Genomic DNA, 16,900 nt, shown 5'->3' on the forward strand with positions numbered 1-16,900 from the left:
AGTCTGAATAATTTAATAAATACGCGTTGGGACGAGAGATATGAAAAGAAGCTTAACCAGAGCAGAGTCGAAGCGGAAGTAGCAGGTGATGAGCCAAATGATGGTGGGCAATCCCGCGTCTCTTCTCACCATCTCTAACGCATCTGCCGCCAATTTCATCTATTTTCGCATTCAAGTGCGAAATGAAACTCCAAAAACTATGCCACATTTCTTGTATTTCTCAAACTCATCTTCAACTGCGTCGGACTGCCTTCACTTCAAAAGCAGCTGTTCCCTCTCTTCTCCACAACAATCTCAACGCACCCATTTCAGTTTTTGTTCTCTTTTAAGGAAAAGAGATGATATTTTGTGTGTGAATGCGATAAAGAAACAAAGAAACGGCGACCCTGCCCACATGGAAATGAGCGACTTGGATGAGATGGATTATGAATTTGATGATTTTGATGATGAGAGTGAGGATGATGAAGATGGAGAGATGTTTGTGCCCTTTGGGAAGATGAAAAAGTGGCTAGAGAACAAGCCCAGTGGATTCGGTGAAGGGAAAGTGTATGACACCTCAATTGAAGACAAGATGCTCGAAGAAATGGAACAGAGTAGAAAGGCACAGGCTGCTAATATCAATAAACTTAAAAACGATTCTATCCTTTCTTCGCCCCAGAAAGACAATCAAAACAAGAAAGGTAAATGTTTCCTTTTTCTTTGGTTGATTGCATATGTTGTTTTTTAGCATTATAATGTGCAACATAATTTACATCCTTATACCTATCTTGTTTATTTATTGCAAGTGAATACCAGTTCCGTTAGGTAGCTTATACTAATAGTGATATTGTCACTATTTATCCAATACTAATAGTGAACATGTTCCAGGAAGATTGTTTTTCTATTCACTTAACAATTACAGATTGGGTTGGTACAGTTTGATGTGAGTTTCTATTATTGGAGGAAATTTCAGTGGCAAATTTGCCTATTAGTCTGATCTAACCCATAATTTCTTATCTTCGGTGGATTTTGAAAAAGTGATGGAATATATCCCATAATGCCAGAGTCCATGAATATCTGAAACGTCTACTGAAAAATGATGGCATAATAACTAGGCAGATTAGAAATGGGTTCAAAGAGCACTGTAGAGACTAGAAAATGTTAGACAAACTGCTAGTTTTCAGTCCATTCTTTGGAAAATCCACTCGAAAATTGATTATGTATAAATTTTATTTTGTGTATTCCCAGATGGCACATTGAATTTGGAAAGGGGGTCCCTAGAGATGATAATTCAATGGCCCTCTTCTCAGGCCAATGGGCATCTAAATGTGACAGCAGTCAATCCTTTGTCAGATCTCACACCTATGATCTTGTATTCTAATCTTTGTAGAGGCATTGAGCCCCCTGCTTTTGTTTTTAACTTGCCAAGATATGGTCATGGAACCTCTAACCAGATCTCCATGTAAGAAAAAGATAATTAAATTATTAAAGATTGAAAACATATGGTGCTTCCATGCTTCATCTAATTGTATCTCATTTTTTTTTAAGAAGCATAATAAATTATTTTTGTGTCAGGTTTGATTTGCATTTCAATATCTCCGTGTTAACTTGATTCTGACCCTGCACCACCATACTGAATTCATGCAGTAACTGATGTTGTAGCAAGTGGCTTTCGCGTTCGTATTGTCAACCTTCCAAAGAAAAAGAATATATACAGAGATCTAAAATCAGCATTTAAAGAGGTTCCTGGCATCATGAATATTATCCCAGCTGTTTCTGGAAATAAAAAGACAAAGGATCCTATTTGCAAGGGCTTTGCTTTTGTTGATTTCAAATCTGAGGAGGATGCCAATAGGTATTTTACTTTCTCAATATAATATTTATTAGCTAAATATTAAAGTGGTAGCTTTATGTAAGAAGATCAAGATTATTTCCTCCTTATATTCAAAAAAGAAAAACATGGTTTCTAGAATTGGTTAATGTTGACACTTTTTTTAATATTAAGAAACTATATGCCATCTATGAGGTGTAGGGAGTGACATGATGGAAATATGAACTAAATCTGATGTCATGTAGATATCTAATGGACAAATTCTCATCCTCTTTCTTAATCTAAGGGCTGTAAACAATTCAGCCAAGTTTTGACATATTGAGATGTGATTCATTTTTTAAACAAGCTTGAAAGGATTGAAAAGCCACGAATCTATCAAGATGTTTAAGTTAACCAAGTCCAATTTTGCTCAGCTCTTTTATTAAATTAGTTTCAGAATTATACTTTGGATATACTAGCATAAACTAAAAGGTTTGGACAAGCCTCCATCACATCATCTTGAGCATCCAAGTTAGTCAAAAACTTCTTGGCTTACTTGCAGCCCAACTTTTTATCTTGGAAGATGATGGGAGAGATTGAAAGTTAGTAAGGGTAAGCTGTGTATCTGATATATGAAAAAAGAAAAAGAGCAATAATAGCATGGAGATACTTTTCGTGGGTCATCAATAATTTCATTGTTACCACAATAGTTGCTACTGCAATGTTGGATATTTTTTTCTCATTGATATAGGTAATTGATTATAGAGATCTAAAATTTTCTGCATACTGTTTATTTGAAATGTACAGCAGATAAAATGCATACCTTTCATGGCAGGTTTTTGCAACAATTTTCTGGACAAAGTGTAGCATTCGGCAGGACTCAGAAGCAGATAAAGTGTATGATGACAAATTCACACTCTTCCAACTCTTCTGATGATGAATCAGCAGACAGCTTTTACACTGGTTCACACTTGGTGATTCCTACTCCGGAAGAAGATAAACGTTCTTCTTCTGATGGGGATGATTCATCCTTAGAAGAAACTTCCCGTGAGGTATCTGGTAACACAGATGAACTTGTAACAGAAGAATTGCAAGACACGGTTGACAATTTGGAGTCTTCCAGTGTATCAGAGCTTGATAGTAGTGATAGCACGGAATCAAAGTTAGAATCTAAACCTAGTTCATTTTCATCGAAGAAACAGTATAAAGGTGGGGCTACTAAGAAAAAGACTGTTGTGAAAGAGAGAAAAGAGAAGGTTCCCAAGATGGAAATCCCAGGATCAGGAAAGAGGTCATTTCCCTTATCAAGCATTCTAGGAAAAGTGTTGTTTTCTTTTCTTATCATGATTAAACAAATATCTAATCATAACCTTTCCTGATGCAGGCTGAAGATCAAGGAGAAGGCTGTGCTGACTAGTGTATTCTCTAAATACGGATTGCAATCATCTCTGTCTTCAAAAGAAGGGAGCTAATCCATAAATGACGACTCTGGCAAGGGAAAGCAAAATGTTTATGTTGTTGGTTTGCCCAAATGAAAAATAGACAATTTAAGTTATGGGCATAACCTATAGAGCCTGATGTGGTAATCTGCATAATTCTGAGACCTGACCACTTTCTTGCCTGTCCCAATTACGCACATTTATCAAGCGATTTTCGTTTTCAATTTATTGTGTAATTGTCTCTTCAAACGTAACTCCATTCTCTAAACGATAGCCTCCTCTGCTACAAACGAAATCACTGTTTTCACTAGTAGTTTGTGTGTTCAAGAGAGATTTGAGTGCCTAGTCATTAGTACTTGAGAGTTGACAGTTAGAATTCTGGCAATCCTTTTCAAAATCACAATGGTAGCTTCCTAAACAACAAGACTCCCCCCTGGAATAAACTGAAGCTTTATTAAGCTTGCAAAATTTTTTGCCTAGGCTCCAACAGAATTCCACGTCCATAAACTTGTCATTTCATGCTAAGAAAAAGGTACAGTATGATGGTTTTTGCACCAAAATAAGGATGTTAATGATTCTGTTATCAGGGATTACCCATTAAAAGAAAATTAGAAAAGCAAACTAACAATAATACTAGAATTGTAGGCTTAACCATTAAGGGTGTAAGCCTCCAAAAATAAGGTATTTTTTAGTAGAAGGCGAAAGAATATTTCGCTTTGTGCTCTCAGCGCAGCTGAGTGGCTTTCAGTTAGCAAAGGAACTAACTAATATTGAAACTCTCTTACAGAGTGTTTGTAACTTTTGAACGATGTGGGATTTCTCCCAGTTCTTCCAATGGGGTCCTAGTATAAACTAAAATATGAAATACTCTGTTATTATATTAGGTATCCAGATTCTCAAATTTTATTTTTCTGTATTCAGTCTCATTCTCTATTTTTTAAAAAAATAATAAATTTTCATTTTTTACATATTAGATAATTTATAACTGTCTTGGCATATTTTCTCAGCTCTTACAAGTCTAAATGTTTGATTAGATCATACAAGGAGGAAGTGGTTCCTGATTTTGTCTTTCATTATCGCTTTCTCTAATTGTTATTTGAATGAGACAAGCATTTCTTAGTTGTTACTGCAGTTTTACATTGCAGTTGCTGTAACAAAGCAAAAGATGAAGGAATACTCAAAAAGATTCTCAATTAACAAATTGATAGGATAGAAATGCTGAAATTTGAGCATACAAATTTGTTATACAGAAATGTTAAAAGCTTTACATATATATGAAGAAATATAATTTTTTTATTAATTTTTTAATTATATCTATTTTAAATATATTAATCTTTATTAAATGGTAAGTATTTTAAATATTCACTAAAATAATAAATATTTAATGAAAAATTATTTTAAAAATAAATAAAATTAAATAGAATTATAGTAATTATTTTATATGTTATCATAATATAAAAAAGATAAAGTGAATAATAATTGTAAGATAACTAAAAAATAATATGAATAAAACTTATGGGAGGGAGAGTAAAATTTTTAAATTTAGAATTTATTTAATTTAACTGTTGAATATGTTAGATAACTAATTCTAATTGATATATTTAAGTGTTTAATAAATTATATTCAATTGATATGGTTGACATATCAAATGAATAATAAGATATAAATTAATTTATTATATTAATAAAATAAATATAAAAATATTAATTTATTATGTAACATATATAATAATTAAAAATATAATATTATTTATTTTACAATATTTTAAAATTATGATTTTTCATTTTAAAAATATAATTTTTAAAATATAATTATGCATGATATATATATATATAAATAATTTTTTAACTTATAATAATAAATAGTTCCATAATTTTTATCCTTTTTATTATTTTAAAATTGTTGTTAATTTTTTTAAATTATAATAATATATGAATTAACTATTATAATTTTATTTTATTTTTAAAAAAATTTTTAAAATATTTTTAAATATTTAATAAAACTTATATTTATATTTTTATTCAAAAAATTATACTTAATATAACAACTAAAATGCCTACTTACAATGCTCTAATTTAAGAAATGAACACTATGAGATGGAAAAAGGAGTTGATAGCCAAAAATGATTTCAGTTAAAGAGTAACTAAACAAATTCGAGATCAAAATTAGTCGAACAACCCAATAAGACTGGCAAAATGTCTTCTAACTTTAAAAATTTTCTTAACTATTATTGTTGGCCACCCATTATGGGCGAACCCTCCAAAAATTAGCGTATGTCGCTATTTGCGGCGAGCACACGGTATTCTTTAGTAAAAGGCGAAAGAATAGTTCGCTCTGTGCTCACCGCGCGGCTGCGTGCTTTGGCTGATAGGTTTCGACACAAAATATAGCAAGTCTCCTTCATCTGCTTGTTCTCTTTTCCCGATGTGGGATTCACCTCCTTTATCGTTCAGATACCTTTCTTTATTGGGCCTAGCTTATACAACTAAAGCTTCAAGCGCTCTCAGCTGGGTTGGCTTACTTTTCTTTACTGAAGTCTGAGCCCCCCCCATTCTAATGTAGGTCTGGTTAAAGAGTTATTTGCACAACTTTGGCGCATTTAAAATATGGAAAATGGTGACAGTTGATGAAAACTTTTAACAGCTTTCCCTTGCATCACCATGTTATGGTATTTGATGAGTACTACACTCAGAATAAATAAATTAAAATCTGGATCCCATTCAAGTATAATAAATTCCTTTCTCCATCAAAGCCAAGTCTTAGCCCCAATCAAATTACAATAACATCACATGCATCCTGTGATGAAAGTTTGAGGCTGGCTGGCATAGAAGAAAAGTTAAATGTTCCATAAAAATAAATCTACCCACTGAACAAAAATAAAACAAAGGAAGCTGGTGTTAGCTGCAATATTATTAAATCAAAGAAATTATTTTCAGTTGAATCTTGAAAGGTATAGTTGCCATAATATTATAATGGAATCCTAGGTATTGAGCATGGTTTTAAATGGTAGTGTCAGATAACGGATATAGGCTTGCAATGGTCGATAACATTGAGTTAATGAAATTAATAAATATTTAAAAATACAATCAAAACTAAATTATACAACCTAATAATAAGTATAAATATATCAAAGAAATATAAAATTTATAATTTTTAAATTTCATATTTAATAATTAACATTAATTACCATCAGAATGAGCGTTTAGCAAGTTCTTGTGTTATCAAACATTTTAATTTGTAATCGTTTTTATTTATACATTCTAAATTAATTTTTTTGCATAATAGATTTTAAAATCACTCTAAAATATAGAGTTTTTTATTCTTGAAGAAGTGAATAGAGAAATTTGCAATCTTTAGTAGTCAAACTTACAGAAATTCAAGAGAAAGTTGAGAAGAGAGCTTAGTCAAACTTACAGAAATTATGGAGAAAATTAAAAAGAGAGCTTAGAATTGAGGGAAATCCCATGTTTTTTTTTTTTTTTTGGCAGAAAAAGATAGTTTTCAAGCCTTTAAATAAAGTTATCCCAACAAGAAGATAACATTCTCTGCAAATTGCTGCAGAGAAAATAAAATAATGGCCATTACAGCCATTAAGTCGTAGCCTATAACGTCTATGACTGTTATATAACGGTCGTTATTGTAACAAAATTTTATTATCGTTAAATAATAGTCTTAACAGCCACGACATTCTCCAAAACCTGTAAAACCTGTAAATAACAACCGTTATTTAAAATCAAGAAATTGAGAGATGCCAACTCGTCATGACAAGGGGAAAAACACCAGGATGATACTGTCTCAAATCTCTAACTGCTGAATGGAACCTCCAGCAGTTCAAACAGGTGCTATGACAGAATATGGTAATACAAACTACATGTTCAAAGAGGGAAAGAACAGAAGCAAATAATGATATTTGATAAGACAATGATAGAGATGCAGGAGACAATCAACTTGTGCAACATTTCCAGCAAAAATTGAACAGCTTAGCCTTTTGATCTAGCTGCTTCTAATCCATTAAATGAGATGACATTATATATTCTCATGATTGGTACACTAGTACATACACAATTCCCTCCAGTCCACAAAACATGCTCAAATTTCAGTTTTTTTTTTCATCAACACTTCCTTCAGAGACAAATCAGAATTGCTTGATGATCTTTTTTCAACTAACATTACAACAGTCAAACAGAATCTTGCACTGAATCGATGATCAGGGAGTATTCTGTCAATTACTATCACCTCCAGTCCATTCTTTCCAGTCCTTGTCAACATGATCTTGGGCCCATTTTACTGCTGCATGTGCAGCTTGTGGTCCTCCAGGCAAACCTCGCTCGTTTATGGTATCAGCCATGTCAATGAAAGGTATGACTAAGAGTGTTCCAGGACCGCCATACTCTGTGTGCAAGAACGTATGCAGTATCTGTAAAGAATTATAAGTCAAAAAGCCTAATAAATATCTGTTTATGACTGAATATATTATACTTTTATAGCAAGTTATCAAGCAACAAAATCACAACTAAGAAAGTCAAAAGCCTATTCGTGTGTGTGTGTGTGTTTATATACATATATATATTCGACAGATAGAAAAAGATAAGTTGATTACATAATGATAGAAAATATAGGAAAAAAATTATAAAGGAGGATTTACATGATCTACCAAGAGCCTATATCCACACACACAACCTCAAAAGATTATATTTCATTCATGTGTGCATTTAAAGTTTATAATGGATGATGCAAGATATATATGGCATCCTATCACTAAAACCATTAATTGCTAATTTATATAAGCAATAATCAAGCCAATAATTTGCTGATCAATACATAGTTTTCTTATAATCATGAGATTCTTCCATATCCTACTTATGTGAACAAGTACCAACAGCAGTCCAGTAGTTGCATTTGACATTCCTTACTGAAGCATTTAATTACCCATATCATTGTTTTCATATTGTTTTTTAGTACATACAGTTTTCTCAAGGTTTTCAAACATCCATAATCTCTTTGTTTGGAATGGTTGGTTTTGCAAGAAAAGAACTCGAATAAATTCTTACAAAATCATGCATAATTTTAATTTCTTTTAAAATACAATTTTTTAAGTTATAACAAAGGAATTGAATTCTTCTCATTCCAAACAAGAGAATTGTTAGAAAACAAATCAATTAAATTAAATTCTTGCGAGATTCTAGATTCCAATCGAAGGGAATACAACGGGTTCACCTTCCCACTTTTCTTCATTTTCATTAGTATAAACATCCTGGACCATTACTTCTGGAGGATGGAAGCAACTTTAAGCCATATACAAGGGTCATAAGATATGTTATTTTCTAAATGTTAAAAATTAGAGAAGCCACTCAATCGTGGACAATGGTCAGAACATAAAATTTACATTTAAACTGTAAAAGTCATGGAAGAATGACAAATGACATCATTCCATATGCTTTCTGATATGACCCAGTGCTCGCCCTTCTAGTTAAAACTTGTTGACCAACCCTCATTGGCTCCCGGTGGTGACATGGGCATGATCCATCCATCGCCCCTTTGATTAGGTCAAATGGGTATTTGACAGCTCAACTAGGCCTCAACCTCTCCGACACTTGGTACTCAAGTATCCAAGAGTTACCCACATTCTAGGTGAACGTAACCATCATCACTTGACTGTTAGTGACTGTTACCACAAGATTTATAGAATTCCTACAAACACAAAATCCTTTTATCTATGGGCCAATAACTCCAGATTTCAAGAAAAATAGACAACTAACCTTATCTTCTAACAATATAAAAGCAACCAGAAGACAGTATCCAAGATACACAATTCTAAGCATTCAAAGTAGCTCTTTCTCTCCATCACTCGCTCACGTTAAAATGTTTACTGATTTGAGCGTCAGAATTGTTGCTAACAAGAAACTAACCACCTTAGCTTCTTTTCCTCACAAGACATCATCTGGTCAAAGGGTCAAAGGAATTTGGCTCAGGCGATATCACTTTCCTACTTTCACAAGTTTATAACTTCTTGTTTATATGTTGTTTTAATGTTTCTAATCAAACCATGTATAAGGAAAGTGCAGGACAAATGACACACAGGTCAAAAGCAAACCACTAGTTGAGAAGATGCTTGAGATAGTCTTATAAGCTGCTGGGTGTTTCTGAAATAACATCAAGGCTTAATAGGCCAGTATGACAATGCCTATTTGATCTCTTTGGTTAGTAGTCCTACTATACAACCATCATTTGTCGAAAGTTGCTAATTTGTCTGCTGTTAGAGGGCCGTGATAATGTTTGACAGTGAGGTAAAAAACTGCTTTTTGCAGAAACATATAGAAAGCAATTTGAATTTTTCGCTTTTCTCTTTGGAGATTTATAAACAAAAATATCAAATCAATCATTTTTAATCAACAAATTCAAGACTACATTTTTCAACATAGTTGCAGCAGCAATGTCCAACACCTCCCCATGTGACATTAGCAGTCTTGAAACTGCATTCATCATGCACTTCACAAAACTGTTGTATAATTACAAGAAAGAGAGAGGCTAAGGAAAGCGGGTACTCATATGAGCACTAATTTTTCAACCATTGATTATGTAGCGGGATGAATATATTTAATACTTTCACACATTCCAATACATTATAGCTAGTGCTCAGATGAGCGCCTGCTTTCCTTAGCCTCACCCTACAAGAAAACAATAGTGTTATGGCCGAGTTATAACTAAAAATTCCAATTCAAACCATTCTAGTTTTATTTTCCGGTGACAAGTCCGGTGATAAAACTGAGCCGAACCAACTGTGGCTCAGCCCTAATGAGTGCTAAACAAAAGGAATAAGGTTTACCTAGCATGATAACTTACACTAACAACAAGATATAGGCTTTTTAGTAAAGCTAAATGATGATAAGAAAAGCCAAGAGTCAGTTGAAATCTATTAGCCGGTTTCTATGTCTGTGTAGACGGAAATAATATAATTTGACAACACGGAAACGCCACAAAAAGGGACATGAGGGAAGCACCTCAGTGCAGATTCCAACCACCTCTTCAAGTGAATCTCCATAGATGTCCTTCTTCGAGAGCTTCTTATGGAGATGGGTCCTAAATTTCTCTGTCTCCTAAATAAAGAATGAAGAAAAATAAAACAAAACGATTAATTATAAGCAGATTAGGATAAGTGCTATGAAATGGGCACGAAAATAAACAATTTACTCACGGCATCTGCGAATTCGGGAATTGGGTCTGGAAATTTGTATTCAGCCGCTCTGCAAATTTGTTTTCTCCTGGTCTTTTTGCTGATTGAAGGGTATAAGTAAGACTGTGTTCGTTGAATAATGGTTAAGTGAGTGGTTGCAGAGAAACCTGAGCCCACAACAAGTGCATTGATTATGGGAGGAGAAGGCGAAGAAGAAGAAGAATAAGAAGCAAAATTAAACAAAGGAGGGGGACGAGAATCGGAAGAAAAGAAGAGGTTTAAGGGAACAAGAGCTTTAGTCAATGAAGCCATTTCTACTTCAGCTTCTTTGTTCCTTATCCTTGAAACGTTGCCTGAAGAGGTTTTTTCTGGGTTTTAGAATGGGTTCTTATGATGACTGCTGCCGTACTAATAAAAGACATCAGCCCTTTGTTTGGATCCTTAATTATGCGATGGAATTAAAGAGTAGAAATAGGAGAAAAGAATTCGAAAAAAAGAAAAAAGAAATTAAATTATTCCTTTTTTTTAAATTGTTTGGATGTAGAAAAGAGATGACACCATAAGTTTTGGTTTTTTTTTATATGACATAAGGGGTATGCAAGTAGTTTTAACATCAATAGTGTAAAATGATTTCTATTTCTCTCTTCTGTTTTTTTTTTTCCTTGAGATAGATTCATTAAAGCCAAAAAAAAAAAAAAGCTAAACAAATACAAGGTAATTCTAGTTAGAGAGATTATATCTGAAAAAATGCCTACACAGTGCTGTTTTATTAGCTGATCTTCTAATAAAAGAAAAATTAATATTCAAACAAAAAAACTAAACACAGAATATTATGTATAAAAGGTACAATATTATTGTACTTTATAACCTTTACGATCAATATATTATTATACTTTATAACCTTTACGCCCATTAATCATTGTTAGAGAATCACCTTCAACATTAGAGTTTTGTCATTATGAATTAAAAAAACGGTTTCTGTGCATACTAACCCTTCAACGAGAAGGGGTATGATATTGTATACCATAGTCGACAATATCAATTCACTATTTGATTTAGGTCATTTTGCACAATGATAGTTGAAATGTCCTAATTCTTGATATGATCTATAACTGCATCAAAATTCAGCTTTAGGACTACACAATATGGAGGTGTCCAAAATTGGATCAGGTTACAAGGTAAAGAATTGAGTGAATAAGGCTATTTGAAATGTTTGCTAAATTGAAATCCTCTTATTGCAGTAAGACACTTTTAATTACGTCTTGGAAAGGTTTGTGACATTGGTTGAAGGGGAAGAAGTTCACGTCTTTCTAGATTTGCCAAAGGATAAAGCCAGGCAATTGAATTAACTTTTACCCCTTAGGATGACCCGTACTAATTTCAAAATTATCAATCAGCAGTCTTTCATCTTTCTGATAGGTAACCTTGATGATCGAAGACTAAAAGGGAAGTGGAGTCAGATTGATATTGTTTGAGGATAGTCAAAGAATATGTGAATAAATCTTATGGTTTATCACAAAAAGGCTGCTAGGGCATATGTGATTAATCTTTTGGTGCATATTTAGATTGCATGATAATTTTTCTAGTAGAAAACTCCATAAAATCATTTTGATTTTACTAGGTAAGATGAGTTGCCGAGATTTTTCCAAAGAGAGAAGTTCGCAATTGATGTGCTAGGTCTTGGTACACCATTGAGAGTGTCTAAAGAATTGTTATACCACTCACTAGCCAAGAATTGTTATACCACTCACTAGCCATAAGTTGACAAACTCTTGTAATCCATGTATCATGAGTTTCAATTTTCTTTGGAATAGCATGGGAAAGTGGTGGAATCCAAGCTTCCTCTTTGCAAAAATTTGACTGACCATCCTCAAAATGCCACCGTACACCTTTTTTGAGCATATCTCGACCCAAGAGAATATTTTGCGATTCCCGTAAAGATCTCTAACTCTTAAAAAGGAAGTGTGAGGAAAGTACTTACCTTTTATAACCCTTGCCAAGAGAGAGTGGGGGTTTGTCAGCATAACCTAACCTTGTTTAGCGATCACAGTCTTATTGAAGCATGTCATATTTCTAAAAACGAGACTTCTAGACCATTTTAGATTGCTCATTTGTTTCCAAAATGCTCGATAAATTTGCCTTTCATCAGATTTTTTTTCTCCAAAAGAAATTGGATATGATGCTATTTATTTTATTATAAAGCGCATTTGTAAACTTAAAACATGACATTGCATGTATTAGAATGGCCGAATATATGGCTTTAATGAGCACTTTCTTTTCTTCTTTTGACAAAAGTTGTTATTTCCATCTTGAAGTCAGTTTTTCCAGCTTCTCAATGATAAAAGCACAGGATTGTTTCTTTGACCGAGACATGTGTGATGGGAGGCCAAGAAAGTGGTCTTAATAATCTAAGTTCTCAATTTGTAGAACTTGCCCAATCTCCCTTTTAAGAGTGTCCGATGTGTTGAGACTGAAGACTATTCCTGATTTAGACAAATTGATAGTTTACCCACTAGCTTTTGAATAATTGTCACGAATTTCTTTGATTTTATTGGCTTCTTGCAAATTGGGACATCAAATTTCTCTCCATTTATCTTCGTTTCTCCTCTTCTTTCTCTTCTAATTTTTGTCCAAACAAAAGAAAATAATAAAAAAAACATTTTTTCCTTTTCCCTCCATTTTCATCAATCCAAACAAAAGGCAGAAGTATCTGACAAAATAATTTAAATCTTCTAATGAATTCTCATTTATATTCTAGCCTCCTAACTTTGGATAATTAAAGTGTAACTTATAAATTGATTGCAATTTTAGCCAAAAATTTAAATAAAATTTTGAGTAAAACTTAAAATTGCCACATATTATCCCATTTAATTTTTTATTATTTTTTAATTAATTATACTTTAAGCATATTCAATAAAATAATTTAAATCTTTTCATAAATCATATTTATTTCTTAAGCTTTAAATATTGAACAGTTAAACCATAACTTTAGCATTAGTTATGAATGGGATCCTATATGAATTTAAATTCACAATTCATTAAATTTTAATTTTTCATCACTTTATCCATAATCAAATATCAAAATTTCATTTATAATTAAAACTTATAAACCACTTACCTGAGAATTCATTATTGGATCTAGATAAGTTTTACTATATCCTCTCTATCTCTTCATTACTGTATTGTTCTCCAAACCATCCTCTCTTGTCCATTACTCCTCTCTCGGTTACCGCTTTATTTGCTTAGCTTCTAACATTCTCTTATATAGTTGGAATTATAAAAAAAGCACTGATTAATTTAATTTTGTTTCTCATCTAAAGATACTAAAGATGCAACTATTGATCTATTTTTGCATAATAAAAATTAAAAAAATTAGATATAAATGTGATTTTTGCAAAAATATTTGGGTTATTTTATAAAATAAATAAAAAATATAAATTAAAAAATATTTAAAAAAGTTGTGTATGATGAAAAGTGATCAAATTAAATCTTGATCAAAATTAGTTTTAACTTGATAAAAATCAAGATTGGTTTTATAGTTTAAAATTTAAAAGAATAAAATATAAACGTAAATTTATGAAACTTTTTAATTTATTTTATTTAATAGACTTTAATCATTTTTTATCAAAAATTAAATTATTTATATGGCATAGACGCTAAGGGTTAAGAACATAAATATAATATTCAGACTCGATTCAATCTATAAAGAAAAAGAAAAAAAACCTAAAATTTTAACACCAAAAGCCTTTTAAGTCTCTAATTTGAGTGAGAAGAAACACAGAGGAAGATTAGGAAGAACATAAACGCGCCGCACTAGCTTGTAGAACCCCATAACCATTGTTGACAAGCCGAACTCAACTCAAAGATGCGTGCATCCAAAAATAACAAAGCTTATGGCTTCAGCCATGGCAAGAACCTATAGATCCGTAATCCAAATTTTGTCTCAAGTACTATGCATATTCATCCATGATATTATTCATTCAATCAGACATTTTTCCCTTATGAAAATTTTTATTAGGTCTACGAATTTTTAAAAAATTATTAAGTTTATTTTTATTTTAAAATTATCTTATTAAAATATTATTATATTTTATAAAATTAATCTGTTTAATTCTTTTTTACGGAACACATTTATTAATTTAATTTAACATTAATTAAATAATTAAATAATTTATATAATTAAAATTATAAATCCTAAATAATATATATAATAAAAGCTGTTAAAAATAAAAAAAAATAAAGAGTTTTGATTTAATAAAATATATGAAGATCTAAAATAGCAATATGGAAATGTGAACTAAAGGAGGGCCATGCCGAAACCCGCGGTTTGATATATTTTTTAAATTATATTGAAATCAGTCTTGATTTAAAAATGATTTGAGATAATTTTAGTTTTTTCACAGTTTCGATTTGATTTTAAAGCAGTTCTGATTTCTTTTCTCAAGAATTTGATTCATTCAAATTATAATGGTTAACTAGATTTTAATTTTAAAAAAAATAAAGTAAAAAATTTAAGTAGAATGTAAATAAATAAATATAGGTTTTAAATATAATTAAATATATATTTTATTGAATGGTAAATTGCAGTTTAATCTTTATAATTTAATAAAATATTTATTTTAGTTTTTATATTTTTAAAAATTTATAATTTAACCATTGACATTGAAAAAAATTACAAATTAGTCGGTTAACCTACCATTCACTTTAATACTCTTTAATATATATTTTTAATTTAAAACAACACATTCTTAATACTTTATTAAATTTACAATAAAATCTATATTTTTTCCAATTGATCTTTATATTTTAGTGATAAATTCTTAAAATGGACTTTAAATCTTTGTGTTTTACAATTGAATTCCTAAATATATTTTCAAATAAGTTATTTTAGTTTTATAAATTAATTTTTAAATAATTATAATATTTAGAAATAATTTATATATTTGATGTGAATTTAACTTTTAATATTATAGTTATTTATAAAAAAAACTTATATTTCTATAAATTAATCTTTAAATATTATAAATCTTTATAAATATATTTTTATAATTTAAAAATAAATCAAACTAAACTGAGTACGTGGAAGAAAGTGAAAGAATTATAATATTTAGAAATAATTTATAAACCTTTATAAATAAGTTATTTTAGTTTTATAAATTAATCTTTAAATAATTATAATATTTAGAAATAATTTATATATTTTATGTGAATTTAACTTTTAATATTATAGTTATTTAAAAAAAATCTTACATATTTATAAATTAATCTTTAAATATTATAAACCTTTATAAATACATTCTTATAATTTAAAAATATTGAAAAACAAACTAAACTGAGTAAGTGGAAGGGTATCAAAGTGAAAGAATTAATTCAACTTGTTGAGGAAGTATATTGAGTGTGGGGGGGGGGGGGGGGGTTGTTGGGGTTCAATTCTTATGAAAATACAAGTATTTTTTTATTGAGATAAGTTTGATTTAGAAAATAGAATTCAAATTGTCCAGTTTGATCAAAATTTGATTGGTTCACATCGAGTTGATTCAATTCTACTAAATATATGGTTAATAGCTTAAATTAAACCAAATCATAGTTCGATTTCTAATTAAATTAGTCCAACTAACAGGTCTGATTTTAACAATCATGGTTTAGTTGGATTTTTTTTTTGGTCTTTTTCATAAAAATTAATGACAAATTAACTTTAATTCTAATGGTATAAATTAAATTATAATTTTTTTTTCAATTGTTAAGAATTAAAATTGTAAGTTTTTAAAAATATAAAAATTAAAGTAAACATTTCATTAAATAAAAGAGATTAAACTGCGGTTTGTCATTATTAAATAAATAAATAAAATTACTTTTTAGTATCTGAGATATGATATAATTAACAAATTTGTTTCTTTATTTTTAAAATTAAACACTTTAGTCTCTAACTTTTAATTTCCTCCAAACAAACTGCATTTCCATTCATTTTTTAAGTTAAATAAGTGAGTTACATGTGATTAAGTTAAATAAGTGAGTTACATGTGATTAAAGATGAGAGATTATATTTTATTTTTCTAAATACCTTTAGTTTGTTTCCCTTCATCTCCTTTCTTTCTCCTCCTTCAGCTTCTTCTTCTTTTTAGATGTACAACTCTGTTCCATCTTATTTCTCTTTTACCTTATTTTCCTTTTAATCTTAGATTAATGGTTCTGCTTACTCCTCCTCCTTCTTCACTCAAAGTTGCAATGAATAGGTTTTAGATTCACCAGTCGCTTCACCGATTTAGCACGCATATACTATGCTCTTCTCCAAAAAAAAAAGTGTATGCCTTTCTTCTTGAAACTCTGGTTCGCTGCCTTTGATACGATAGATACAATCTAATTTTCCCACAAAAGTGTAAGGTAGTGATTAATGAATTGTTTTATAGACACCATTATGGAATTGATTTTTGTAAACGGATTGCTTGTGAAATTGATTTTTATAAATGGGTTACTCTTGGATTTGATTTTTGTAAAATT

The 16,900-nt window shown here is 30.5% G+C and overlaps 2 protein-coding genes and 1 non-coding gene across 4 annotated transcripts; 1 reads left to right on the top strand and 2 right to left on the bottom strand.

The window, feature by feature from the left end:
* Nucleotides 1–50: 50 nt before the first annotated feature.
* LOC110616184 lies at nucleotides 51–3,452 on the top strand. 2 transcript variants are annotated; one of them, XM_021758531.2, is made up of 5 exons: nucleotides 51–680; nucleotides 1,627–1,834; nucleotides 2,625–3,080; nucleotides 3,174–3,295; nucleotides 3,328–3,452. In XM_021758531.2, the coding sequence occupies exons 1-4, from the start codon at nucleotides 89–91 to the stop codon at nucleotides 3,259–3,261; spliced, it is 1,344 nt and encodes a 447-aa protein (XP_021614223.1). In that variant the 5' UTR covers nucleotides 51–88; the 3' UTR covers nucleotides 3,262–3,295; nucleotides 3,328–3,452. The 2 variants fall into 2 exon arrangements, with proteins under 2 accessions (XP_021614223.1, XP_021614222.1); XM_021758530.2 differs by having other exon boundaries at nucleotides 3,174–3,452.
* Nucleotides 3,453–5,464: 2,012 nt separating this feature from the next.
* On the bottom strand, nucleotides 5,465–5,581 carry LOC122723772. Its single transcript, XR_006350911.1, has one exon. It is a non-coding gene; the product is annotated as a U5 spliceosomal RNA (small nuclear RNA).
* Nucleotides 5,582–7,166: 1,585 nt separating this feature from the next.
* On the bottom strand, nucleotides 7,167–10,854 carry LOC110614652 (protein PLASTID REDOX INSENSITIVE 2, chloroplastic). Its single transcript, XM_021756257.2, has 3 exons — nucleotides 10,424–10,854; nucleotides 10,230–10,325; nucleotides 7,167–7,645 (listed from the first exon to the last, which is right to left on the bottom strand). The coding sequence occupies exons 1-3, from the start codon at nucleotides 10,712–10,714 to the stop codon at nucleotides 7,451–7,453; spliced, it is 582 nt and encodes a 193-aa protein (XP_021611949.1). The 5' UTR covers nucleotides 10,715–10,854; the 3' UTR covers nucleotides 7,167–7,450.
* Between the last annotated feature and the right edge of the window lie 6,046 nt (nucleotides 10,855–16,900).

Source organism: Manihot esculenta, chromosome 5 (genome assembly GCF_001659605.2).
Source record: "Manihot esculenta cultivar AM560-2 chromosome 5, M.esculenta_v8, whole genome shotgun sequence".
Taxonomy (NCBI): domain Eukaryota; kingdom Viridiplantae; phylum Streptophyta; class Magnoliopsida; order Malpighiales; family Euphorbiaceae; genus Manihot; species Manihot esculenta.

Excerpts from the sequence above, each read along its gene's own strand:
- LOC110616184 (XM_021758530.2), top strand. The coding sequence starts at position 89 with ATGAGCCAAATGATGGTGGGCAATCCCGCGTCTCTTCTCACCATCTCT. Across the intron at positions 681-1,626 it reads AGACAATCAAAACAAGAAAG|TAACTGATGTTGTAGCAAGT; the intron begins GTAAATGTTTCC and ends GAATTCATGCAG. Across the intron at positions 3,081-3,173 it reads ATCCCAGGATCAGGAAAGAG|GCTGAAGATCAAGGAGAAGG; the intron begins GTCATTTCCCTT and ends TTCCTGATGCAG.
- LOC110614652 (XM_021756257.2), bottom strand. The coding sequence starts at position 10,714 with ATGGCTTCATTGACTAAAGCTCTTGTTCCCTTAAACCTCTTCTTTTCT. Across the intron at positions 10,326-10,423 it reads TTCCCGAATTCGCAGATGCC|GAGACAGAGAAATTTAGGAC; the intron begins GTGAGTAAATTG and ends TTCTTTATTTAG. Across the intron at positions 7,646-10,229 it reads TGGTTGGAATCTGCACTGAG|ATACTGCATACGTTCTTGCA; the intron begins GTGCTTCCCTCA and ends AATTCTTTACAG.